General features: G+C 42.8%; 2 protein-coding genes across 3 annotated transcripts in view; one reads left to right on the top strand and one right to left on the bottom strand.

Moving 5' to 3' along the window:
- Positions 1-15,358: 15,358 nt before the first annotated feature.
- Positions 15,359-27,579, bottom strand: part of LOC125540419 — a 38,019-nt gene continuing 25,798 nt past the window's right edge. Inside the window, exon 2 of the mRNA XM_048704036.1 lies at positions 15,359-15,855. Coding sequence (XP_048559993.1) covers positions 15,644-15,855 — 212 coding nt within the window. The 3' untranslated portion in view covers positions 15,359-15,643. The remainder of the gene's footprint in view (positions 15,856-27,579) is intronic.
- Positions 20,417-22,898, top strand: LOC125540420. 2 transcript variants are annotated; one of them, XM_048704037.1, is made up of 4 exons: positions 20,417-21,311; positions 21,459-21,599; positions 21,817-21,948; positions 22,050-22,898. In XM_048704037.1, exons 2-4 carry the CDS (start codon positions 21,495-21,497, stop codon positions 22,464-22,466), a joined length of 654 nt encoding a protein of 217 aa, XP_048559994.1. In that variant the 5' UTR covers positions 20,417-21,311; positions 21,459-21,494; the 3' UTR covers positions 22,467-22,898. The 2 variants fall into 2 exon arrangements, with proteins under 2 accessions (XP_048559994.1, XP_048559995.1); XM_048704038.1 differs by lacking the exon at positions 20,417-21,311 and having other exon boundaries at positions 22,086-22,898.

Here is a 27,579-nt window from a genome sequence, read left to right as displayed (position 1 = left end):
GCCAGCTTTCCAGAAAAACAAGCAGCCAACCATGTTGATTTTGCTAACACGCGGGGAATAGTTGTTTATACCTAATAATAATATTTGTGAATCAACACTTTAGTTACATTTCCCCGATTTCATTAAAGTAGCTTTTGGAAAGGTACTTTATACCTATTGCTAGATTGGGTGTAAAGTGCACGAATATGCTTTTGGGCCCTAGGTTTGAGTGAAACTGAGAATTTGAAATTTCGAAAATAAATTTGGAGTGTAAATACTTCAAAATATTTGACGCGTGCACATGGATGTGACCTGTTTATCAATAATTTTCATATTTTTATATGTAAATAAATACATAAGGCCCCTTGTTGCTTTTGTCAACTAGGAGAACACCTCTTCACCAAGGAACACATCGTCAAGCTTCCTATTTTTATTTTTAGGGCGTGTTCTGAACTTCTCCAACTTCACAAAACTTCATAAATTTAGCTTCTTTTCGTGGCTTCTAACTTCAGTTAGTGATCCAGAACCATTCTACTTCGATAGACAACTTCTTGTCGCACTGCAGCAAGCTAGGAGGCCATTCGCCCTGTTTGGCGCAGATTGGGCCGGTTGGAGGCAGCCCAATTCGGGCCCAGTGCACCTATTCAAGAGGAGAGACGGTTGGCGATTCGTTGGGGATCGCTCATGTAGCGATATTTTGAGGAGGGAGCAGCGAACAATTATATTTGGTGGTGGCAACTCCTTGTAAATAGGGTGAACTTCTGTCTTTCAAGTCAGTAAACCTAGGCCTACCGAGCTTCAAGTTTTTGCAGTGTGATTTGGCTCAGCTTCGAGAAGTTAGCTTCTTGCAGTAAAAGCATTCGGGTCAAAATCTATTTTGAAGTTGGTGGAGTTAGAAACTGGAGGAGATCAAAACACACCCTTAAGCTTCATATTCTTCATTGTTGTCTCCAAATCGATTGCATCCTTTCCCTTCGTACTGCATAGATGGTCGCGGCGCCTCCAGGAGAGCATGTAGGGCCGGCTCAATAGTGCTACGTTCATTTTATTCCTTTACGTTTCTCTTTAACTTTTTTTATTTCCAAAATTACTTTACTTCAATTTTTAGAAATGTTCACCGCATATTAAAAAATATTCATCAAATTTTAAAAACTATTCACTCTTTTTTTAAATGTTCCTACCATTCAGAAAAGTGTTCGTGAAATTTCAAAAATATTAACATGATATTTTTTTTTCATGATACTTCAAATCATGAAAATGTAAAACATTTGTCTGTATATTTAAAAAATATTCGTGAAATGTAACATTTTTCCCACAATTTTATAAAATTGTTCATAGCATACAAAAAATATATTCATATCATTAATAAAATGTTGTAACACTGAACTAATGTGTGCACGCTTCAAATATATTAAGAAAACAGTTCAACGTATGTTTAAAAATGTGTACTTTCTATTTAAAAAATATTCAGTGTGTTTTTGAAAATGTTCAACTATGTATTCGGATGAATGTTCGACATCTATTTGAAAAAGGAAAAAATATAAATAAAATGAATGTGAAAATAGTAAAAATAATAATAATGGAGGAAAACCCAGAAAAGAAAAAGGAAAGACTCCACAAAACCTACCCAAAACCGGTGAAACCCGGGCAGAAGGTCCCATGAAGAGCTTATTAGACGCCACCAAAAAATAAAAATAAAAAGCTTCGCAAAACCGCTACTAGGCGTGATCTACTTCAGGGATGGCTGTAGGAAACGCTACGATGTCATGGTATAGATGTGTAGCACTGATGTGGATACCCGGGCCATGCCAGTTTGGGTCAACAAGTCCAGGCCTTTAATGGACCTGATTTAGCGAGAGATATAGCACTGATGTGCATTTTTTAGGTTGCTTTACTGCTTTCGATTTTGCACGCACCTGAGAATCATCACTTTGGGGTTCTAATTTCCACGGAGAGATGTATGAACCCAACTTGCTTGGGTATACAACAGGAAGACCCTTTGTGTCCCAGCTCACCAGGTGCTCGCAATTATTCTAAATTTATGTCAGGATTTCTGGTTATACGCTTTTAATGGGAGGAGACGTTTCCGTTAAACTACGAGGTGACTACGGTAACTTCGTAAAATCTCAAGATGACATGTCAGCTCAGTCTTCCAAAGATGCTCATAAAGATAGGGTGTGCGTGTGTGCGTTCATAGAGGTGAGTGTATACACGTATATATGAGTGCTTGTGTCTGTACTGTGTTTAAAAATAAATAGAAAAGGCTTATATTTGTAAAAAAAATCCCAAAATCGGGCCTCAATGGTCGCAGGTGCCTGAGAGTCTTCTCAGGTGTCTTAAGCCCTACCTCTATATTTTTCTCTAATTTAAAGTTGTCTGCCCACATTAAGATCCCGCGAAAAAAAGATCACTTGGGGTAAAATATATTTGTTTGGTCATTGTTCTTTCTGCTATAGATATCTTTTTGAAAATGTACTATTTTCGTGTGACGCAGAAACACACATTTTCTGCCAGGGTTCGAATTAACTCTAACAATGCTGACTTAACTATTGAAGTTCACCCGACTTCATCTTGCTAGTGGCAGGTATCATAAACCAAACAATTCCTGAGAAGCCTAGCTTTGATTAGAAGAGGTAACATCAATAGCATGGGGACAAAAGAGTTGTCGATCAAGCTCATGATCGACACCAATGCACAGAAGGTAAGCTTTGTTGAGGCCAGCGGCGAAGTTGTGGAGTTCCTCGCTGCCCTCTTGTCCCTGCCGCTAGGCACCGCCATCAATCTACTGACCAAGGAGAACATGATCGGTAGCATCAGCAACGTCCTCGGCAGTGTAGAGAAGCTGGACGCCAACTACAAGAGCAAGCAGACGCGCCTCAGCCCGTCCGTCGGCACCACCACGCTCAACCACCTACAGCAGCTGCTGAGCTTGTACTACCTCGGCAACCCCCAACGCCCCCTATAGCGCAACAGCCATGGCCACATCAGTACCCAAGGCCACGTACACGGTTGGGGACGACCTCTCGGTGACTCCAGCATCTTTTTTCACGACCATCTTGCTATTGGGCCTCCCGCGGTTGGCGCAGTGTGGCGTCAAGGACCTCGACACACTGCAGGAGAAGACCGTGAAGGTCGGCCAGAAAGAGGTAGGTGGTGTGCTTCAATTTGTTCCAGGAGATTTGAATGATGATTGATTTTTCCCCCTCGGTGTTGGAATGTAGGCGCTGGGGATACTCTCTGACCGTCCTCACGGATGTTTTTCTGCCGAAGAAGAATTCTCGTTGAAAGAGAGAAGCCACGGGGAAACTCGTCCAGATATGATTGCTATCTGGTTAATTTAGAATTTCAAACAAGACTTTTCCCTCATATTACTATGGCTTGGTGTACTAGGTAATGGAATTTAGCCGTGATAGATTACATCTTTTCTCCCGCGGCTGCGGTGTAGTGTTGCTTTTGGTGTCTCTCGGTTGACTCATTGCATACGAATATCTTTCTTTTGTTGAGTCATTTTTTTTTAATTTTCTTGAAAGCAAAGCAAAAGCTTTTATAACTTAACCGTGCCGGGGCAGATCACCCTCAGCACAAGCTGCAACATGGGCAACTACATCTGACTCCCAGTCTCCCACTCCATATACAAACGACCCAGACTAGTTAGTTCATGTGCTATAGACTTTGCCCTACGACAAGAAGCAGAAATCTCATGTTTCGGTAACCACTTCTTTTAACTGGAACTTTGTGTCTTCGATGACAGCCGCGTAAGCCGAGGAGTCCACTTTAGGCTGGTCATAGTGGGGAGTAACTTATACGTGTCATGCATATGACACTAGTCTAAGTTACCACATTTATAATGCAAAGTAATATAGTACTAGTATCATAGATGACTTCATTTATTAACTTGTAGACTCATCTTGTATTGGGAAGCGCTATGTTACAGTAACATATTATGTTACTACTTCTCATTAACTACTTGCCACATAAACAAAATTTTCTTGAAGTGTGCTATGTTACTAGCTAAGTTACTCCCACTATGACTAGCCTTAGTGAGATCAAGCGCCTCCTGCAGTAGCGTGGAAACCGTCTTCTGTTAGAATGACGGCAATTCATTATTATATTTGAACAAGTTTGTAGTCCTACCGGAAATGAAAGCTGGAAGTAGAATTATTTGTACATTTGATACACCAGCAATTAAAGAAACACCTGACATGTAACGTATATAGTTTAATAACCTCGATCACTGTACGGTTCTACTACTAGTTTAGTAGAACCGCATAGTGATCGAGGTTATTAAACTACGCTGATCTATAGTTCTCGGCAAATGGCCATCGAAGCTATCCGTCGAGATCGATGCCACTTGGGCGCAGATTCTCTGTAGCAAGTATCTTCACTTCAAAATTTTGTTCCAGGTGATTGCGAGGCCGACTGACTCACCTTTTTGGAAAGGTCTTATGAGAGTCAAAGTAGCCTTCGTTAATAGGACAAAGTTTGTTATTGGTACCGGAGGTACCACACGATTCTGGAAGGATACTTGGCTAGGAGAGACCCCCTTGCGATTCAATATCCGTTTCTTTATGGTATTGTTCAACGACGTGATGTCTTCGTTGCAACGGTACTACAATCTATTCCCTTTAATATTCAGTTTAGGAGAACGCTAGCTGGCAATCGTTGGGAACAGTGACTTCATCTAGTGAGTAGACTGATGGAGGTTCAGCTGTCTCAACAGCCCGATAAATTACGCTGGAAGCTTACTAGGTCTGGAGAGTTTACAATTAAATCAATGTATATTGATGTTATCAATTCAAGCTCTATTCCTAGATCCAAACACGTTTGGAAGGTCAAAGTGCCTTTGAAAATTAAAATGTTTATGTGGTTGATACATAAACAAGTAATATTAACCAAAGATAACTTGGCAAAGTAATTGGACAAGACCTACTAGGTGTAGTTTCTGTGATCGGGATGAAACTATCAAACACCTTTTTTCTTGATTGCCCGTTGGCCAAAGTTTTATGGCGTACGGTCCATATTGCGTTTAATATTACTCCTCCGAGTTCTGTCAGCACGTTATTTGGAACGTGGCTTAACGGGATAGAGTGCGAACTAGCGAGACATATTCGAGTAGGAGTATGTGCTTTATTGTGGGCAGTCTGGAACTGCAGAAATGATTTGGTTTTTAACAGAACAACAAATATTCATTTTTTGCGGGTTATCTTCCGAGCCACTGCGTTGATCCGTATGTGGTCGCTACTCACTCCGTCGGAGGCCAGGGAGCGTTTGGTTACTGGATCTATCCGCTGGGAGATGGTAGCATGGGATATATTCAACCGGTTTGAATGGCGGTCATGCAATTAGTTTACCCATCTCTCTTATGCCAGCCGGTTGTCGCTTTTTATGGCTAGTTTGTCTCTAGCTATTTGGCTCTTTGTGAGCATTTCTCCTTTTTACTTTTGAGACTTTAAGACCTTGTTGAACCTTGTTTGCTTATTTATTAATTTTGGCCGTATGCATCATTTTGATGCAGAGGCCGGGGAGTCCCCTTTTCGAAAAAAAACGTTTGGTGTTTTGATGATTCGACAACTCAATGAACAATAGCGGGGATTTGGTGATGGAGAAAATCTCCTTTTGATTTGGTTGTATTTCCATCTTTAATCAAGGTATTCTCTGCAATTTAGGGACAGTTATCCCATGTGTGGATGTAACCAAGGTAACAATCGAGTGAATTAGAGCCGAGAGCTGAATATGTATACATAGATGAAGAACAACAAAAGAGATAATGGTTCTGTTGGTGTACTGAACTTGCAATCATATAAAAATAATGGGACCACTGATGTATCAAGTGGTTGAAAAAAATATCATTTCCAGTCGACCCGCTCTCCACAACCGGCTTAGCCCGTCTTTGGCCAACCGTTGCCAACGTAACCTAGCTGCCCCATGGTGCCAAATCTTCATCTCCGTCGAGCCGTCACCACTCCCACCATCCCTTTACCTCACTTCCCTGCATCTACACGCATACCCACAACATGAACCCTTGAACTCGTCTTCCTGGCTCATTCCTTCCCCTCGTCTCCATGAGTGATGTCGCAGCCGGCCATGTCGTATGTATCTCTGGCTCGTTCCTGCAGTGCCTCCGCTTGTGACTCCGCGGCTAACGGTGTCGTCTCGTCTCTAGCTCATCCTTCCTTGTCTCCTCCTCGCACCGCACCATCCCTATCTTGGGGTTCGTTGTTCATGCACAAGTAGCAACGGGTGCATCTAGGATCAAGGAGGTAGAAGCCCTTGTTGTAGGCGGTCTTGTGATGCGAGGCCTCTAGCAAGGGTGACACCGCCTGAGGGCCAATATCAGCTTATCCTGCATCTCGTTGCAGATCCTCGTTGTCATCTCGAACTGCTCGTAGGTGAACTGACTAACACTGCAGACGCCGTTGAGGACATTCGGGATGAACACTATGTGTGTGTGTGTCTAGATTATACTGCATCGAGAGCCAACCTCTCTATACTGGGTTGGTCTCTAAATACCACGTGGTTTACACAGCATAGTCTCATGACAAATAGGCGGGCAATTTCTTATAAGTTGAACCACCACAGGGATGTTCACCATTGCGAGGAGACTTAGTTAAACCCTTTCATGATCAAATGACTTACCTTTTTCATGTATCGGATTTGCACATAGAGCTGACCAAAGTGCGAGGTGGATGACCTACCATTCAATTGTCAGTTGCCATTGCTTATCATAGTCTCACAAACAATGTTGTACGTAAGGGCATCTACAGCCGGGCCTCTCATACCCATCTCAAACACCCGACAGGCTGTCCGGTCAGTGACTAGTCACAAAAAATTAACCCAACCAGACCTCTCAAACTGCGGACAAACGCCCGGGCTGACCGACACCCCTTGTATCCAGCCTAAAGATAGGGCGAATATGGGGCGGCCCGGGCACGCCCAGGTGCGTCTGCTTGACTGACCTGGCTCACCACGGACCCCACAAAAAACCCCAATCCGGGCGGTGAGCTCAAACCCTAGCCCAGTCTCTCCCTCTGTCGCTCCGTCCGTCCACTCCTCTCTCTCTTCGGTTCCGATCCCATCCATCACGATGAGCAGCTCCGACAGCGAGTCCGGCTCGGAGGTCGACTAGGAGGAGATGGCCCTCCGCATTGCGCTGGAGCGGTCGAAGGTGGAGACCGCCGGCAACTCCGGATCTGGAGCGTTGCCGCACCTCCCGCGCCGGTGCATCGCGGACGCTGGAGCTGGACCCTACCGGCCGCGCGTAGCAATGCCCGGTCAGCACAGTCCAGCCGGCCCCACGTCGTCTCCTCCCCTCGCCGGCCGCTCCTACACGCGGCTAGCGCTGGGTGCTTGTGCCCATGCCTCCGGCCCGCACGCGCACTCCGGAGTCGGAGGCGCGCACCACGCACCGTGAGAGACAGCATGCACGGGAGAGGGAGGCGACGGAGCACGGAGCCAGGTGCCGACGAGGACGCGCGTCTCCTCGCCTGGGTGTACCGTCGCTCCCTCACGACAGCGGAGATGGACGCTCGCCGCCTCCGACGGAAGAACGCCAAGGCACTCCGGCTAGCTATTGAGCAGTTAGAGCGCGAGGCGAAGGAGGCAGCGGCGGAGAAGGCTCGGGTGGCAAGGCTGAAGCGGGAGCAGGACAGGTCGGCCCGTCGGATGTAGGGGCTCACCATCCTCTCCGACTCCGACTCCAACGACGGCGACAACTGCACCTCCTCGTCTGACGACCAAGACCCTCCACCAGCCGCGGATGCCTACAGCTGCACTAGCGACCGGAAGGGCAAAGGCCCGACGAGGGAGTGGTGATTCCAGCCCCCCTCCTCCTCAATGTTTATATCGTTTTTAGTTGTAGAAGTTTATGAACTTGTCCGTGGACGAACTATGATTTTTTGGATGTGGTGAATTATGTTTACGTCTGTTTGCAGCGGATCTTGTGTTCCTTTGCATCTCAATTTTGTTATCCGTCGTCTAATCACGTAGGATAGATCAATGTGTGTATGGGTAGTATGGATATAAGGCGCCGGATACGAGATATGCAGATGCAGATTGGCAAATATGACGGATGTCCGGTCAGTGCCCGTGGACATGCCACACGTCTGCGGGCGTTTGAGGGGTCAGATTTGCTAAGTCCGGTTGTAGATGCTCCAAGGCACAAAGAAAATTTTAGCTGATAAGCAATCTTATTACATGAAGCTGGGAAGGCAAAAAGTATATATGGACATGGTTGACCTGACTGTGAGGTAACAGCTGAAAATGACGATAAAGTAGTGCCATTTTCATAAATAGCTAAAACAACAATGTCAGGCTCACAATTGGAGACATAACTAATGGCATTGACATAAATTTCCCTAAATATATATGTTGGTTATTATGCTTGGACAATACCATACGATATAATTTCATGCTTGAAGCATTCCCACATATAAGAATGTCATTTGATTAGTACACTGCGAATTCTAACTTGTTCTAATCTTGTCATTTACAGCCTGAGATTTTGTTCAAGCTCCGTCACTAGCATGCAATATTCCTCTTGTCATTTTGATGCACCTGGGACGTTCTCATCGTGAACCATGACGATGGTTTGGGTAGTTCATATGATGCTGTACTACCTGGCAAAATCCCACGCCGCACGTCGGTTGATTTCCCTGTCCTCTTTGTAAATTAAGACCAGATATTTCTCTTGTGAACAAAGATGGTGTGTTGGTGTACATAGAGCTGGAGAGCATAAAAATATATACACTGTGCTCATCAACAACAGGGTTTTCCAGGATAAGTCAGCCCTGCAGAATGTGCAACCTTAGAATGGTTTAAGGCTGGGGCAATTTGCTTTTGAGGGGATGATTGTTTAGGGTTTTGGCTAGTCGTTGGTAGCTTCCTTTGGTATTTTTCTTTATTTCTTTGGTCGTTCCATTGTGGTCGTCTTTCGTTGTGGTTGTATCTGTGACTTCGTACCGTATCTTTCTTCTATATTGATCACATGTAGTTCTGCTGCATGTTTCGAAAAATGAAGTTAATTTGACGTAAATCTCTCTCTAGTCTAATGAACTAAGAAAAAAGAAGTGCAACACACCAGCCACGTATTTATGCGCTTACAGTCAATCTCAACAAAAATAGGTTCAGCTTGCGATACACTTAAACAGACAAGAAGAAAATCGCATGACGACCGAATAACCTCAGGAGCCTCGCAAGTCGCGACACAACCCCCACACTAACTGAGCCAGCATCAGCAAAGAAGTTTGCATTCACATTAATTTTGAAGGAGTCAACCGGAGTTGGCACCATTAATTTAAGTACTGCCATGGTCAACCAAAAATGTATCTTGGTTATGCTAGATTCGTAAAAATAATACTACACTTTATTCATTATCCTGATTTCTTTCGAGCTTCGCAATTAGCATACAATATTCTTTCCTCATGCCAACCAGTAGCGCCATGAGAATTCTCACCCGGCGATCGTCACTGGCAAGAACGTCGTGCGCTCTCAACATCTCCTCACGAGTCATGCAGGGGATCTCCTGAATCACGGCCAGCACTTCCCTCTCCTTGTCGTTCGAAGAGGCAACACGGTTTGGTGCCACCACCACCGGTACCTCGATGTCTTATCATCGCTTGCCCGTGCGTGATTGTTTCTGCCTCCATGACACGTGTTGAAGTAGCCGGAAAACTCGCTGGGAAGGAGAAGTTGGCACCAACGGTACTCCCCGTCCTTAACCGGCGGGTAGGGACGGACTGATAGCAGCACCTTCCTGCGTGTGTCGATTTTGACCAGCCATGCAGACTCGCGTGCCAGAAAGCAAACCACGTCAGGGTCGTCGAGGCTGACAATGGGGAACATTAGCCGTATACGTGGGATGATGGGCGCCGCCATGGCCCAGACCTCACCACTGTCGACCATGCAGTCCTCCTCCCATGTCAAGTCGTTCGTCCTCAGGGTCCAGGTTGCGTCCACTGGGAGCGTGCGCACGAGGTGACGCCTGGGCTGCCGCAGCAACAGCGAGGAGAGACTCTAACGAACTTCACCGCAGAGCCCCCACCGGTGACGCACACATTAGAGCCCACGTGCATCCATCACGGTCACAGGTGGTGAGCAGAGGGTTGCTGGGCAGAGGCAGGCAGTGCAACTCGGGCGGGGCTCTCCGTCGTCACATCAGAGAAGATGATGCCGGAGGGCACGTCGATCCAATACATGACCCGGTCGCCGACAGGGACGACACTATAGGTCGTCCAGTTGGACAGCTCCGCCTCTTGGCCTTCGGCGTGGCGGATGGGAAGACAACTCGAGTGCTCCCAGTTGCACCTTTCGGAGCGAAGCACAGACAGCTCGGATTTCACCGGACGTTTTGTGAGCGTGAGGACCAAGCTCGCCACCACGAACTCGCCGCCTGCGATGCGGCGCACGATGTCGGTGCCTGTCTCGCTCATATTCAGGAGCACGCCACAAGGAGGAAGTCGGCGGCGGAGGGCAGGGTTTCCATGGCGGTCGATCGGATCCAGATCGCAAGAGATGGCCTCAAAATTGATTGGTGTTACACAAGGATGATTGATTAATCTGTGACGGCATGGATCGTCTTCACCTATGTATGTACGGGCCGGTCGACCTCAAAATTTAGTTTTCCATCACGCGCGCACGCTAGGTTAGACGGGCGCTGCTTCGCGTGGAGGAGTTTTCCAACAGATCAGTGTGTTTCCCTCAAAAAAAAAAAGAAAAGAAAAAATAAATCGCAGCATGCTGTACGTCTCGTCTCTGCATCCTTCAGAGGCCGGTCCTAAGATTTTGGGGGCCCGGGGCCAGAGTAAAATTTGGGGCCCTTAATATAAACATCTTAACAATAACATTGAATATAGATACATGTATTATCAAGCACTTAAATGCATCCAATACTAGTACTACCTCCGTCACGGTTTAGAAGACGCGCTTGGAAATTCTTTGGGACCTAGGTGATTATCTATTGGTTATGAAATGGGCGAAAAAATAGCATTCACACTACGCATGCATATAGAAATAGTATATCGGAGTACTAATTAGCTACTAGAAATAAATGCAATGCGCTCTAAACCTTGTCTTTTTTTTTGAGCATCGCCCTAAACCTTGTCTATTGAGGAAACACACGCAAATTTAACTGTGCCTTCTAAACCGTGACGGAGGGAGTATGCATATCAAATACTTTATAAACATTACCTTTAATAATAATTCTAACATTCCTTAATGCAAAATCACTTATGATGGGGTCATTGTCAATATCATCCAATAATTTCTTCTCGATTCCAAATGTTGCCAAACTATATAACCTCTCTTGGGTCATTGGTGACCTCAGATAGTTCATCAATAATTTCAACTTCAAAAAGCTTCTTCTGGCCTATACGATAGTCATAAGTATAGTAAATAAGATGCAATAAGCAATGGAGATATTAGGATAACAACCAACTTCTCTTGACATGCTCGAAATCTCTGGCAAAGTGAATCCCGCAATTTTCAATTCAGAAATAAGATCATATACCTCAACATCACATGAACTATGAAGAGAGAAAGTTTCTGCCACTCTTCAAGTTCATTATCATCAATGACTTCATAGTTTCTGAGCTAAAAAAAAAATCCAAATATATCTTTAAACACCATAGGTTCTTTAAATCTACCCTTCAAAGAATTGATCGCTATCGACCAAAACAATTTTTTTATAACTTGGACAGCCTTCTCAAATTCTAGAATTTCTTCTCAACAATCACTTTCGTCAAATTGTTTCTTCCTCGTAACATGACGTCTTACTGGAAACAATGGACCTACACTGATTTCATTTGTAATAACTTTGGCAATTATCAAACTAGCAGAAAACCCCTCATCTCTATATATACATCTTAAAATATTGTGTTATACCTTGTATTTTCTTTCTTTTCCTTTTATCGCTAACAGATGCATATTTTCTTCCAGATGATATGATGACACAATGCTGAAAAAATATCATTAATTGTTGAACAGTGCCACTGGGCCGGCTATGCATCTACAGAACCACAATAAGAATACATGTTATACCTCGAATGGCCGAATCAGCGATGGATGGAAACCAAAGCCGGATTACGATGGGGCCCCGGCGAATTGAAATTGGCGGCGAGGGACTAACGATCTAAATTAGGATTAGGAGAAAAGGAGAAAGAAGCGTCGCACACGCAGTGGCGAACAATCAAAGCCTCGGCGGCCGCTAAAAATCACCGCGTCAATGCGAGATGAAATAGGAAGGGATCAATCACTCCTATTTTTAAGTGGAAAAAAAAGGAAAGAAACAATTGCTGCCGCTGTGCCTCGCTGGCCCGCTGTGTGAGGCCCAGCCGGCCAGCCCGATAGGGCATTTTTTTCTGCCTCGCTGGACATATAGCCTATGTATGTACATACCTGGGGAGGGGCCCCTTAACTTTGGGGGCCCGGGGCGGCCGCCCCCCCTGCCCCTCCCTAGGGCCGGCCTTGTCAGATTCTTCCATTCTTCAGTTAAACGCGCATCACCCTGTCCTTGACACTCATCACGTATTACACTCGTGTGAAAAGTTTCGGAAGAAATAGCTTCGACCGACTCCGTGGCCAAGAAAACAAAATTGTTAGTACCAAAGCGTGAGTAGTAACTTTTCTATAGTCTTGAACTCTTGATTTTGTTTTTCCCCGCCTAGAAAACCACAAAAGTCATTCATTCACGAAACTTTTCACACGAGTGTAACCCCTGATCATGTTTGACTTCAAAAAGTTTCAGAAATTTTTTTTTGCAGGGAAGAAAATTTTGACTCTTTTTGAATTTTGTAACGATCCATATTAATTGACGATGATTTAGTATGAGTAAATTATTATTTTTCAATTCAGGTGCATCGGCACCCAAGACCCAAAGATTCACGTCGATGCTAGGCCCGCTTGTTTGTTCGTGGTGGAAATAGCATGTTTGTAGAATGGAAGGTGATTTTTAATGGCCATTTTAATGAGATACGACCAACAATTCTAAACTATTATTTTTTTGCGGGGGAATTCTGAACTATTAATCCAAACAATTATGAACTTTTGAAACTATACATACTAGTAGCGACAAAGCCAATGAGCAGGGCGAATGACATATTTTTCTACAAGGTGAACTTCGGCTGGATGAAGAACAATGACGTGGTTTGTTAACTAAAAACTATATGTTTGGATTTGTCTGAATATTACCAGCTCTTTATAGGTATCTCATTAAAACAAAAATTATCCGGTGGCAACGCACATGCATTCAGCTAGCATGCACTAAGAGTAACTCCAATGGGGTGACCATTTCATCTGTTGACGTCCATTTTGGTCGGCGCGGACACAACAGTCGGCCTAACACGCCGACCCAAACGGACATGCGTTCGCTTGGCATCCGCCTGCCGATTCCCGACCCATTTTTGAGCCGGATTTGCGTCGACGCGGACACGAGACAGACACGCGCGCGCCTACTCCTCTTCCCGGGCCCACCGGTCGGTGGCAGCCACCCCCATTCCCCCCCCCCAAAACCCTCCCGCCCGCGCGCTCCCGCCCCGCACCCCGCCATGGAGGACGCCATCGATCTCGACGCCGCCGCCGGCCTCGCCTCCCTCTCCTCATCTGGCGCCCCCGCCCCCGCCGGGAAAGGCAAGCCTCGTGCCCCACGCAAGATCGCTGCCGCGGCGAAGCCAAAGAATCCGCTGACGCCCGCAAAGCGGGCAAGGGAGTCGGCCAAGAGAAAGGACCGGAGGCACGCCGCGGATGCAAGGGATGAGGCCGCCGCTCAGGCCGCCGTGGCCGCCACCGTGCAGCAGGAGGTTACCAACGCCCACGTCGCGGCGGCAACGAGGGAGGCGCTCTACATGCTAGGGTTAAACGCTGGCCAGCACGGCCTCCTCAACGCCGCCGTCGCCGCGGCCAGCACCGGCTCATCGGCCGTTTCCTTGGATGGTGCTGCCCGACTCGCCCCGCGCGTCGGCTTGCGAGCCTGTGCCCGTCATGCTCAAGTTCGACGACGAGTGATCTATGCCGGCAAGCGCCGTCTTTTTTGTATGCCGGCATGTGTGCTGGCATGACAACAGGGGCCGCGATGGCGTGGTCGAACTCAAGTCCCACCCTTTTTTGTGTGTTGGCATGTGTTCTGGCCGGCTGGCGAGTGCGGCAGCAGGAACTGTGGTGATTCTGAAGCCGACATTGTATGCCGGCGCTGGCATGGTGAGACATGGCCGCTGGCATGATCGGCCGCAACCCTTTTTTTAAGTTGATGCGGACATGAAATAGGTCGGCGCGTTGGGCGCACTGCCGACCCAAATGCAAAACTGGGCGGACGCCGGGCGGGCGGCCGACCCAAACGGACAAAAAGCGGACAAATGCGCCGTCCATTTGAGTTGGCCCGTTGAAGTTGCTCTAGACACTCACTTTTAAGCCAAACAATTCTGAATTTTTGTTTTTATTTAATAAACTAGAACAAAGTTGAGATCCTTGCTCGGGTTATAACGACCTGACAAGGTCACCTCTAGTGAACAGAGCCTACACAAGTTCCACATGATTTAATCCCCAAAAATCAAGTACCCATGTGATGCAGATAGGAACGCTGTTCACCAGCAGGAAGTTTCATTTGTTTTCTCGACAATATCCAGTACCCTCTTCTTATTTATAAGCCGCCTTCTGAAGGTCAGTTTCTTTCACCAGCATTGCATTGCATGCACCCTAGTTCAGTGGCGGAGCTACAGGGTGACCAGGGTGGGCCGCGGCCCACCCTGGGATTTTTGGTCAGCCCATATACCTATGGATTGTTGACTGGGCCAGATAAAAGATAATGGCCCAAAACACTTACGTGTTACGAATGCAGCCACAGCCCACGGCCACTTCGTCATCTACATTGAGGCAATGGATTGCGTTAGCAAAACCAGCCACGGAGCCGCCTCGTCCCTAGTCCCGATGCCCTTGCAGTCGCAGAGCCCCTCCCGCCTCCCCAGTGGCGGTCGCCGGCGCCCAGCTGCTGAGGAGGTTCCGCCTGCCTCCTCTTCTCCCCCTTGCGAGCTGAGTGTGCCCCTGCTCTGCGTGGCTGCACCCCTACCCCGCGCGGCCGCCTGATGCCCGTGCAAAGCCGGCAGCGGCTGCCCATTGCCCCAGTCCGGCGGCAGCACCTCAGCAGGTGAGCCTGATTTAAGGTCTCAAATACCCAATTTTATTTTTGATTTAGGTTTTTTTGCTATGCTATCTATCCTATAGATGAACCGACCAACAACATAATTCTATGCATCAATTCTTCCCCAAATAGCTTTATTGATAGAAAAATTCTTATTGCAGAATTGTTCGAAGAATGAAGAGGGAGGACCGAAGACATTGTTTCCCTTTTTCAGAGAGAAGTTGTGAAGAAAGGGAAGAAACATAATCTTTTTGAACTTAAGGTATGTACTTACAATGGTCCATGTAGTATGTACTATGTAGGCTTATTTATGTTAAACTTAGACTTAATTGAGAATTTAGTGTGTTTGTCAGACCATATTGATCTATTTTTGTGTGATACGGGTAATTAGTTAGATCATTTGTCATAGTATTTGTTATCAATTTTTTTCCTTTAGGGCGGACCACCCTGTTCTCAAATGCTAGCTCCGCCACTGCCCTAGTTGGTTTATAGTCTTCTTTGTGAGTTGGCTTGCCAGCTTATTTTCAGTTGGATTAAGCTCTACTGAGATGAGACTGCAATAGTCTTCCTCAGATGTCTGCAAATGTCACTCGTGCAGAATACGGGCATGAGGATGAAGTTCTTCTTCTGGACATCCATCTCAGCTACTCCTCGCAGGGTTTTGTTCCTTACATTGACCGCAATCACCAACTCCAATCTTTTGAGGAGCCCGATGTTGTTACTATGAGCAAAGTAGACAATATCGTCGTCATCTATGCTTACTAGTAGAATGCCCGTGCGTTGCCACGGGCTCTTGAAATAGTTTACAAAAGTTACATGTTAAATTCCACATGTACAAAGAATATAACACAAACACAATTACTTAACAACTGAAGTCCATTATTGCAATGTAATTGGATAACATAAAAGAAAAATTAACGACATGTCCATGTAACAAGCTGAGTGATGTTCCAACTGAACATCTATTACAAAACTATTAATATCTACATAATGCGTTTAAGAAATTCTTTCACAATATCAGGAAAGTTTCCTCTAGCTTCATTCCCACGATGTTTTAGCAAGTATAATAAAAAATGCTTCCTCAATTCATACCCATCCTGCAGAAACAAGACATGTAGTTAGTATGACAATTTCATGCCGAAGGTCTTAACACATGTAACGCACAATACTCACCGCGCAAATCGGCTTCACCAAGTCTTTACCATTCCACCAGAGCATAAAATGGAAAATAAAATAGCCAGACACATTCCTGCAAAAATTTGAATTAATAATGTAAAAAATATAGTGATAACAAAAGTAAATATTCTTGTTATGAATTCATTACCCGTCCACACTCGTTGGAACACCGAACGGAAATAAACGTTGCCATTTAGATATATCATAATTCCAACCGGGAATCTTTATTCCGAGTGCTTCTTTGAAATCCCTTGCAAAACTTTTTAATTTCAGTGAATGCCTCAAGTTGTTATCCTCTGACGATTGTGATGTTTGAATAGGATCCATAATATATAGACGACGTGCCTCTTTGTCGATGACGTACAAGATGTATCGGCCGATGGATGCATAGGGAAGATAAATCTACAAGTGGAGTTATTAGAAACAACAATAAACCATGATAACGATGGACAAAATATTTTATTTACCTTATTGCAAGATGAGATGTCGATCTCCATCCCAGGCCAGCTATCAAATAATGTTGCCAACGTCTGGATAGTTTCCTTCTCACAAAACTTCTGACCTCGTGTTGACTCTAGCATCATGGACTAAGTAAAAGAAGAAATATTGTTTAAACATGTTGATACTAATGTCACATAGAATGAAGAGTTACGATAACTTACACAAAATCGTAGATCCATGTAGTGTATAGGAGGGTCTGTGAACAATACTCCCTCATCACATGCCAGCATACGCACGGCAGTGTTGAAGCAATCATTGTCCATAGGCTGCTCCATCTTAAGTATGCACTGAAGTTTCTTAAGACTTAAGCTCATTGGATCGGGTGTGCAGGTCAGGACCCATACCTTCCTGTAATTTGGATGGTAAGAAGAACAATAATATACATCCGCACATTAAATATTGATACATGATACTTACTCCAAACACCCGGCATCATCGATCGACATGATGTACTTGCAGAGGTCGGCAATTATTTGACGTTGGTCCGTGGGAATGATAGTGATTGGGGCAGGAGGTTTTTCTTCGACTACGTCAGAAGGATTATCCAGGATCTCGATATCAGAATTACCTAAAGTTTCTTCGCTGACAGGTTGATGGTATATGGGACATCCTTTTAGCTTATTAAGCTCTGAATCGAGCAAAATGACTGCTAATTTTTGACGAAAATATTTCATATCCTCCTACAAAAAATTTATACAAAAAATATATATAATATTTTCATATAAAATAACAAGATAATGTATAAAAATGAAATACCTAGGTGAACTGGTCTGACAGTCCATGTGATGTCCAATATTCCATATAATTTAGCATAAACAATCTACATGATACGCTATAATATTATAAAATAATGCTTTAGAATATCATAGAGATGAATCAAATAAACAAACCATTTTAACAATTGCTTACCCATCGGTTTGTATTGCCTCCTGAACTTGCTCTTCAACCGTCCATTTTGTAACATTGAGATCGGGCCACTTATCACCTCTGATAAACTCCGGACTCTGCTCTGCAAGTTTCAGCCATTTCTTGAGCCCCCGTAACTATCATATGAGAAATGTTAGGGATGAAGTCAAACAAAACAAATGTTAAGATGAGTAAAAAATATATAGTTACCGTAGTAGCAAGGTCATTGCGTTTGACATTCTCACCAAGTGAGTCCAATACTTGGATCTCTCGTTTTTTGGCATTGGCAACTGCTAGATACCAATGGTAGCCCGGCACGTTAATCGGAATGAATAACTGGTGTAAATATCATACAAATCACAATCAAAATTAGATATAATTATTAATATATAATCACACATATGAACTAAAAAACATTCCATAAGACAAAAACTAACCATATCTTGCTGTATATAAGTATTAACATGACGCACGATGCGACGATATTTTGATGGGTCGATGTCTCTTTCATCGTCTTCTTTTATCTGGCCAGATACAAACGTGCTAATAATGTGTACCTTTTCACCCGCTCTGTCTTGTAGATGGTCGTGATCAAGCATGCAATATATGTAAGCATTTATCACCTGTAAACAACATTTAGAATATATTAATATTTTATGATATTATATATTGATCATACTATTGATTACAAAGTTTGTGCAATTGGTCTTACACCGTCATGTAAGAACATATCATTTTTTATAAGGCATTTCAAATCGTCGGTTGCTAACAAGGCATCTCCAATGTCCACGAACTGGGTATTCTTGGGGGCAGACTTTATTGATTCGATGACTGTAATATCTCTAGGGGTACAAACATAGTCTGTCAAATTCATAAAAAGTGAGACAACTTAGTAACACAAAAAAATAACCAAATTAGTTGAATACAAAAGGCAAGATCACAAAAATAAGATAGATAATAATATAAACATATACCTTGTGGGATAACATGCAATTTAGCATCCTTTTTTGGTTTGTTATGAGATATAACCTCTTCGACGTTATTATGTTGTGAATGTCCGGCCCCTTCCAGCGACATTGCATCTGAAACCTCCATGGATTCTTTTCGTGCATCTCCGAAGTCCATATCCATTTCTCCTATATTCTGATTAAACAAGAATATAAATAGACCATTCATATTATCATCTATAATATACATACAGAGTAAGGTTAGCTATATGCACCTCTTCTCGTGGTGTATTAGTGCGGTCATCGTTACATCAGTGCGTATGTCGGAACCCATCACTTTATATCTATGCAGAAATATAAATAGGATTTATTTATGCATCATATAATGTGAAATTAACACAACTATTTTAGCTGTGATAAAAAATGCTTATGATTATATTAGAAAATATGCAATTCAGATCATTTTACCAATACAGCAATTGAAGGAAACAACAAATTATAATGTTCATATATAAGTAAGTGGTCATCTGAAATTGCTTAAATGATTTTAAATTAATTACATATGCTATTGAAATTTGAGAAACAAACAAAAACATGCTAACTAACCAGCATTAACCAAGTATATGTGTTTTTTCTATTTTTTTGTTCCTCTTAGTATATGTAATAAGAATAATCACAGTCCGGCCAGGTTAACATGCGGTAAGCAAAACACGGGAGCCTTTAAGCATGGCAGGGGGCGACTGGGATGGCCCATTTGGATGTAACGAGCTCCAGCCGTGTAGAAAACTGGCTACAAACTAACAACATGTAATAAATCTTAAAAAACATCTAAGGAACTCTTGTAACCCGCAAAAAAATATTGCGGAGCGACATATTAAGTATCAAACTTATTTTGAAAAAACTCAAAAAATGCATAGTGATGATAAATATTGTAATGTAAGTTGAACAATTTTTTAATACAGTTTTCAAATTATTGTAATATACACTTAACCAATTTCAAAAACGCAGTTGAACAATTTATCATAAATGTTCAATAATTTTTATATATTCACTTAACATTTTATAATAAATGTTGAATTTTTTTGTAATGGATGATGAACTATTGTAAAAAACCATGAACATTTCCTTAATACCATTGAACACTGTTGTGTCATGCAATGAACTCTCTATATTATAATAAAAACGAAACAATATAAATAAAGAATAGAAAAGTATTGGAAAAAATTATAAACAGAAAAAAACAGAGAAAATTGAAAAGAAAATAAAAAAAACAAAAATTGTTCAATATTTGTGTAATATAAGTTGAACAATTTTTTAATATGTATTTCATTTTTTTGTAATATACACTTAACAAATTTAAAAAACACAGTGATTATATATTCACTTAACATTTTATAATAAATATTGAACAATTTTGTATTGGACGATGAACTTTTCAAAAAAACATGAACATTTCCTTAATACCGTTGAACACTTTTGTGACATGCATTGAACTCTGTATATTATAATAAAAATAAAACATTATAAATAAAGAATAAAAGAGTATAGGATAAAAATATAAACAAAAAAATAAAAGAAAGATAAAAGGACAAGAAAATAAACAAATAAACACAATGATTATATATTTTTGTAATATAATTTGAACAATTTTTGAATACATATTTGAATTTGTTGTAATATACCGTTACAAATTTAAAAAACACATTGATTATATATTCATTTTACATTTTATAATAAATGTTGAACAATTTTGTTATGGATGATGAACTGTTGAAAAAACCCATGAACATTTCATTAATACTATTGAACACTTTTGTGACATGCAACGAACGCTGTATTTTATAATATAAACAAAATAATGTAACTAAAGAATAAAAAAGTATAGGAAATAAAATATTAACAGAAACCCAAAAAAATAAAGAGAAAAAGGAAAAGAAAAAAGAAAGCCAGGCCCGCCACGACGGGCCTGTTGCGCGGCCCGCCAGCATGGCCCACCTGGCATGCAGGCCGCTAGGGCGGCAGTAGAACTAAAGCGACGCGGCGTCGCCCGTTCCCCTCCCCCCGCCGCATTCTACCTATCCTCTCGTCTCGCTCACTCTCTCATCTCCTATCGTCTCTCACTCACACAAACCCTCTTGCCCTTTCCCCTCCCCCCGCCGCATCGCCGCCCGCGTCGACGAGCAGGAAGCCCAACTCTCCCCTCCGCCGGCCACCACATCGGTCTCCTACATCCACTGACCTTGGGGCTGCCTGCTGTGGGCTGCGCGACCGAGCGGGACGGACGGGGCGCGCTTCCTGGAGCACCTGCGGGTGATGGATGCGGTCCCGCTCCGGTCGGATCCGCGGCGGCGCTACTCTCCCGCGATGTCGCAGCTGGATCCGCAACGACGCGTCACTACCTGCAATGACACAACTCCGGTAAGCCACTACCCATGCCTGGCAAATCCATTCAACGCGGGCTGCTCAGATCCGCCCCTCCTCGTCTTCTTAGCCACTGAATTCCTTATCTGTTCTCTCTGTGCCGCCGCGCCATGAGAAAACCTCACATGGACGGCGAGGGCAACGATTGCTGGGGGAGGGGAAAACATCACAAGAAAAGCATGCAGAAAGGAGGAGGAGACCAGTAGCTAGCTAGCTTCCTCCCCTGCATCGGAAGCCAAATGTTTTGCCTCGCCTAGGTAAGTAAAATCTTGGCCTATATTTTCTTGTTTTAATCCGTTGTTTATTTAGTATATTTGGTTGCCTTTCCTCCTGCCGGTCGATTTGTTCGTTTGATCTCAATTAGATTCTCTGTTGCTTGCTCGGTTGCATGTTGTTGGGTACAGTCCAATCCAGGGAGGGGGCAGATCATATACGCTGTCATGGATTTGGATCTCAACTGCGCGCCGCCGTCGCCAGAGCCCGCGCCCCAGGACCACCGCCTCGGCCACGCAATGCTCCGCCAAGAACACGCCTACCGCCACCAGGTGCCTTCCCCTGCTTACCTACTTACTCCCCGCAAAAATCTCTTCTTTCCTCACAAGCCAGCCCGTGTAAATCACGATTAAAAATAATATATAGCCACGAATAAAAGTCAATTGTTTTCGCAATTTCTTCGCCAGATTCGGTAGACGTAAAGCTAATTTGTTTGTGCTGTGAATATTTCCCTTGCTCATGTGGTTGCATCTGATTTGGTGTTTGTAGGTCGAGGAACTGCATAGGCTGTATTGGGCGCAGAGGAATCTCAGGCCTGATGTGCCCTTCTGGGAGCAATCCCATGATGTCCTCTATCCCACCCATTCCATGCCCATGGCTACTTCCTCCCAATCCGACATGGTGAGCTACGCTATTCAGGCCAAACAGGAATCATCTAAACTTTCCCCAAATTCCTATTGCTACAATCTAAATCAACAAGTCTCTCTGCTTTGCTGCCACAGATTGATCCGGATCTGCTGGGTGCTTCTTCTCATGAGCTACGAGGCAAGCAGGCCATTTGGTGTGGCAACGGGGTTGCAAGAAAATTTGGTGCTGAGGGCTCAGTCAGGAGAAAACCTGATGATGGTGGTGTACAGGGGAGGTCTGGTTACCGCCGTATGATCGATATGGAGAAACCAGCGACATCAGAGGACGACGATGATGATGTGGAAATCTTGTCTCCTGCTCGGATCAGTGACTATGCCAAGCGCAATGCTGGGTTTGCGGATAATTCTCAGTGTTATCCAAGGGAGAATGCTGCCCATGTTCGTTTTGGTGAGTTCAAGAGCATTCCTCCCTGCCCTGCCCTGCCTAGTTATGTTCATATAACTATCATTGTCTACTTTGGTAGAGTAAAACTGTTTGTCAAGCAAAACTAAGAAATGTAGAGCCTAATGCCTTCCTAATAATGAGTTCTTCTGATAGAATCGTCCTTGATATTACAACTCACATTGTTCTTATAAAATGAATCTGTGAGTAATGAATCTTGATTTATACATGTAGGCTGCAGTTATGTACTTTGGGTTCAAACTTGTGTCCTGCAAGGTTGCATTGTCAATAATGTTCACACCATGCCATTGTATTGTAGGATAAACTTTTCTCCATTCTTTCTATACATTCCCAACCTTTTAAGTTTCATAGTAAAAGAACAGGATGGCCGGAAAATTCTATGTAACACTTACGTAATTGTGTGTTATGCTAGCTCCAGTTTTTACAGTATAGCTTTTACGTATAGCTGTAATTTGTGCCTGCAAGCTTGAATCTTCTAGTCTTGTTGTGCTGAAACATCAATTTAGCCTATTATTTGTGCCTGCAAGCTTGAATCTTCTAGTCTTGGTTTGCTGAAACATCTCTTTAGCTTAGTTCGAAGAAAGCATCCATTTATAGCTTATTTATAGGAAGAACATCGATTTAGCTTCAACGGAATGTGTGCTCTTGTTGTAATTCTCTATACTCGTACGAAATAACCTCTCGTCAGTCGCAAGCCTGGATCTCTCTTTCAGTTTGTTTAGTCAGTTGCAAGCCTAGATCTCTCTTTCAGTTTGTTTTTCTAGGCAACAGTTAATTTGTCTATCTTGATGATACGTGAACATGAAAAGGCTTCTTTGATTTATTTATTTTCCCGTCTTTACGTAGTTCCTTTATCAATTGTTTGTAATACAAGAGTATAGGAGGCACATTATTATTACTTACTCCCTCCGTAAGGTAATAAAAGAGAGTTTAGATCACTAAAGTAGTGTTCTACATGCTCTTGCTACCTCTGACCCGAGACGACTACTGCTTGCCGACGCCGACGCCCTCGGCGAGGAGCGATGACATGCACAAGCACTCAGCACATTGTGCGCCGACCGACGCGCCGCGGGGACACAGCCACCTCAACCAACGGCGCGGCTGGCCACCCGTCCACATCCCCACCGCTCCAGCCTGCCGGCCACAGGACATCGCTCTGTGCCCGCCTCATGCTGTTGCACCCCTCGGCAGCAACTCCCTCTTAGCAACAGCTAGCTCGCACGGATCCCGCTTATCTGATGGTAAGCAAATTAATCCTTAATCTGTGGCAGCATCTCTGCATCCTTAGCTCTATTTTGTAGGGTTTGTGCAGATGTTCCACTGAATATTGAGCATTTTAGTTTCCATATGTTTGTGTAGATGCTTGCTAGATGTTTGCTAGGGCTTTGGAGGAAAACTTAGTTCTGTCGTTTTTAAATGTTAATTATCTGCCATGATTAAGCAAGGCAAGGTGAAGTTTTGCCTTTGTTGGGAGTTATGAAACAGACTATCAAACAGTACTACAAATTTGAAATGGTTTTCTTTTCTTGCAAATGCACAACAAATTTTCAGGGGCCTGCCAATGGTTTGTTGAACAACAAATTTTTAGGAGTTCTGCCTGATTTTCTTAACATGGTTAAGAAAATAACATGCCGGCAATGATTTGTGCGTAAAGCATGTTCCAATTCCTCTTGGATTGACAATCATTAGTATTTTTTATAAACATAATTTATCCATATCAAGTATGCTTAATCTTGGTATATTGCCATTTTTTGATTTTCACAAATCACTCTTTCTATGTCGTTCACAGGCTTCTGAAGATGCTATTAGAATTGTTGACGAAGAACGAACTAATGCACACATGGAGATTGAAAATGCTAGAGCTGCTGTACAAAGAGTTCAAAAAGTACTTAAAGTGAAAGAGAACAGTTCACAAATAATTGGAAAGCAGGTAAATTGTATATAATTTTATGAGCAGCATATTATCTTGTTTTCTATACTTTAGTACCATGCTTACCTGGAACTTATGGCTGAATTTGTATTCCTTATATATTCTTTTATTTATGTCATATACAATTACTCCCCTTGACTTCTGTATAGTTTTTCTGTTCAAAACCAGTGGTAGTTTATTTTAATTTGAATATGCAACCTTCTACGTACTGCATCATACAGTAATAGATCTTCCTGCCCAACTTTGCTTTTATTGCTTGCTTGTCCAGATGTTGTGCTTTGACACTTTCCGGATATAGTTGTTATATTCATTGTATTACTTGCTCTATCTTGAGAATGTAGATTCATTCGGTTGGGATATAGTTTGTATTAGAGTATTACATATCCATTGTGAATAATTTTAGACTATTCCATCGAAGCATTTTGTCCTCATGCAATTTCTGTTACATGTAATGACTTAATATTATGACTCTGATGATATATATCTTCAAGCAGTCCTATTCTATTTGTTTGTTTTCTGGCATGTTGAAACACTTAATAAGTTATTTGTTTGTTTTTCTGGCTCGAATATATATATGAGATTACATTAAAAAGTTAGGCAGTCAACTATGGTCATGACTTAAAAATTTAGGTGTATGACGCACGTGCGATGTCCAGAATAGACTGTTAGCCTATAATATCTGAAAGAACTGTTTGTATTCAGTTGTAGCCCACCTAATAGGACTGCTTGATTAGATCTACAATCAATTGTATTGGCTATGATCTTTTTATAAGATGGCACTATCTCCACTGGTGTTTTTTTTTGGAATTTGATGGTATGCCTGACCAAACATGATCCTAATCTAACACCTGTTACCCTTTTACAGAAGAGAAAGATCCAGAAAGTTGCATACCTAGAGGAACTCGCCTTCTTGATGCCCCATGCTTACTGAAGGTACTCGGGAATTTGTCGTCCAAGTATGGGTATTTTGATCCTTTGATATCTGTGATGGGGGAAGGGAGAGTAAGGAGGGGGTGAGGGATGGCACATGAGGTTAAAATATATAGGTAGGCCATGCAGGGGAAGGCTGGGTAGCAGATATCTTTCCTTTTTTCAGATATATACTTATGTATGGTGCAGATATCTTTCCTTTTTCAGATATGTACTTCTGTATGGTCAGATATCTTTGCTTTTTTCATCAAACGCACACATCTTAATTAATTAGAAAATATGTCAGAAATCAGAACTTACTAAAGAATTAAATTGTTGTATTAATTAAATAAACAACTTATCATTGATTGCATGCCACTAAGTTACTTATTAGTTCTTATGAGGTATAAAATTTTCCCATATATAAAAATGAAATATCTTATTTGTCTATTTAAATATTTATTCTTTTGTTAATATTGTTCAATTTGAAGGGGTAAACATGAACTTTATATATAATTTATGTGTATTTAATGAGTTCAACATGTACTATAAATCAAGTTAAATTAAGAAACAAACAATCTTAAATGTTTTGTTTCTGAAATATGGCAATTAGCAGCCTTCAGATTTTGTTGTTTGCACAATCAAAACACAAAATGCACCTAATGCATCATCGATCTTTTGCAAGGTCGACATCGACTAAGTACGAGCGGCCATAGGTCACAAGGGGGCGTGGAACTGCTGCAGCCCATCTGTGACAGAGCAGACTCCTGCGAATTAGCCCATTTTAGGTACATCCGATACATGGTAGCAACTTGAAGAAAATTCTTCCTTTATGCTTCCATGACCTGATATCCTCCTCGCTGATGTATCGAGGAGACATGACCCGGCCTCACAGGCAGGGCCAGGGCGAAGATGTATCCCCGACGGCCAAGACACGGCCACGGTGGTGATTTTTGATGGTGAGACAGAGCAGACTCGAGCGACTTTGCCCAACCAGGTACATCCTCTACACAACTACACGGTAGCAAATTGAACAAAATGTGACTTGATTAGTATAGTAGCTTAGTAGTAGTAGGTTCCTCTACTCGCAAGTTTATGTCGAATATTCACTGCACCGGATATGCAAGCCTGGGGTTATATATGTGTGGGGGTCTGTGATATTGTGAGTGGTCTTATATATGTTAAGCTTGATGATATTTGCACAATCTGTGTAAGACAAACAAACTGTTTGATTTGTTATTTTTTCTTTCACGTGTGAAGCAAAATGCATCGTCGTCTTGGTAGGCTAGGATCCAATTAGCCAACCCAAATTTCATATATAAAACAGTACCAGGCTAGTCTGTTTAGTAATAAGATCCATAGATATTATGGGTTTCCAAATAATTTATAACAAGCACTATGAATTTAATTAAATGAGAAATAAAACCTAAATTGCTTGATGATTTCCTCATTTGAAATATTAATATTACTACGCTCAATTTATAAGTTCCAATGTATTTGGCCGTTTACTATCAGTCTCTTTTTATAATCAAAATTCTCATGAATATACTTTGGTGTCGTGGTGGCTCATTGATTTCCCTGTACAAATGTTTGTTTTCAGTGCAAATGTGTTCCTTGATAAACTAAACTTGGTGAATGTACAATCAGGAACAGCCTTGAAGCCTTATCATGTAAGAGTATGCTCAACTAAATTTTGATAAGTGAGTCCATTAATTCATTCTAATAGGGTCAAGTTACACTTTAATTTGCAGGCAAAACATGCAGAAAATGATCGTTGGATTTCAGAGGGACTTGAACATGAGGTACATACTTTCCATCAAACTATGATTTACGACAACTACTTTTCTTTTAGTGCTGATTTTGATAAGTAGGCATTGACGTGATAGTTATATATAGTTCTTATTGCCAAAGATATAGTTCGTGACATCATTGGACGCCTTGAGCTTGCCAGCCAGGCAGGGAAGTAGTTTAAGGTGGGAAACAGTCTTCTGGTGGGAAACAGAGATGCTGTTGGCGTCAACAAGTAAGAGGGGTGAAAGAGAGGGAGAAACAACCGTCAATCCACACACACATCCTCCTCCTTCTCTGGATCCTCTCCATACAATACAAAGATCCTCATCCCCTCCTCTCCAGCAGCTCTTCATCCTCCTCCTCTCCAGTAGCTCATCCTCCTCCTCTTCAGTACAACAGCAACCAGCAACAGCAAGGAGACAACACCTCTGCCTCCCCAATCTCCCCCACCATCCTCTGCTCTGTATCTTCCATGTTAAGTTGTTAATTGCTTGTTGTTTTCAGTTGTTCATTGTTTCCTAGTTTGTTGGTTCCTCACTGCTTTGCGCTAGCTGCTTTGCTGGTTGCTCACT

This window comes from Triticum urartu, chromosome 2, assembly GCF_003073215.2.
Source record: "Triticum urartu cultivar G1812 chromosome 2, Tu2.1, whole genome shotgun sequence".
NCBI classification, from domain to species: domain Eukaryota; kingdom Viridiplantae; phylum Streptophyta; class Magnoliopsida; order Poales; family Poaceae; genus Triticum; species Triticum urartu.
Note: the sequence above shows the minus strand (reverse complement) of the source record. Positions and strands in the feature narration are given on the sequence as shown.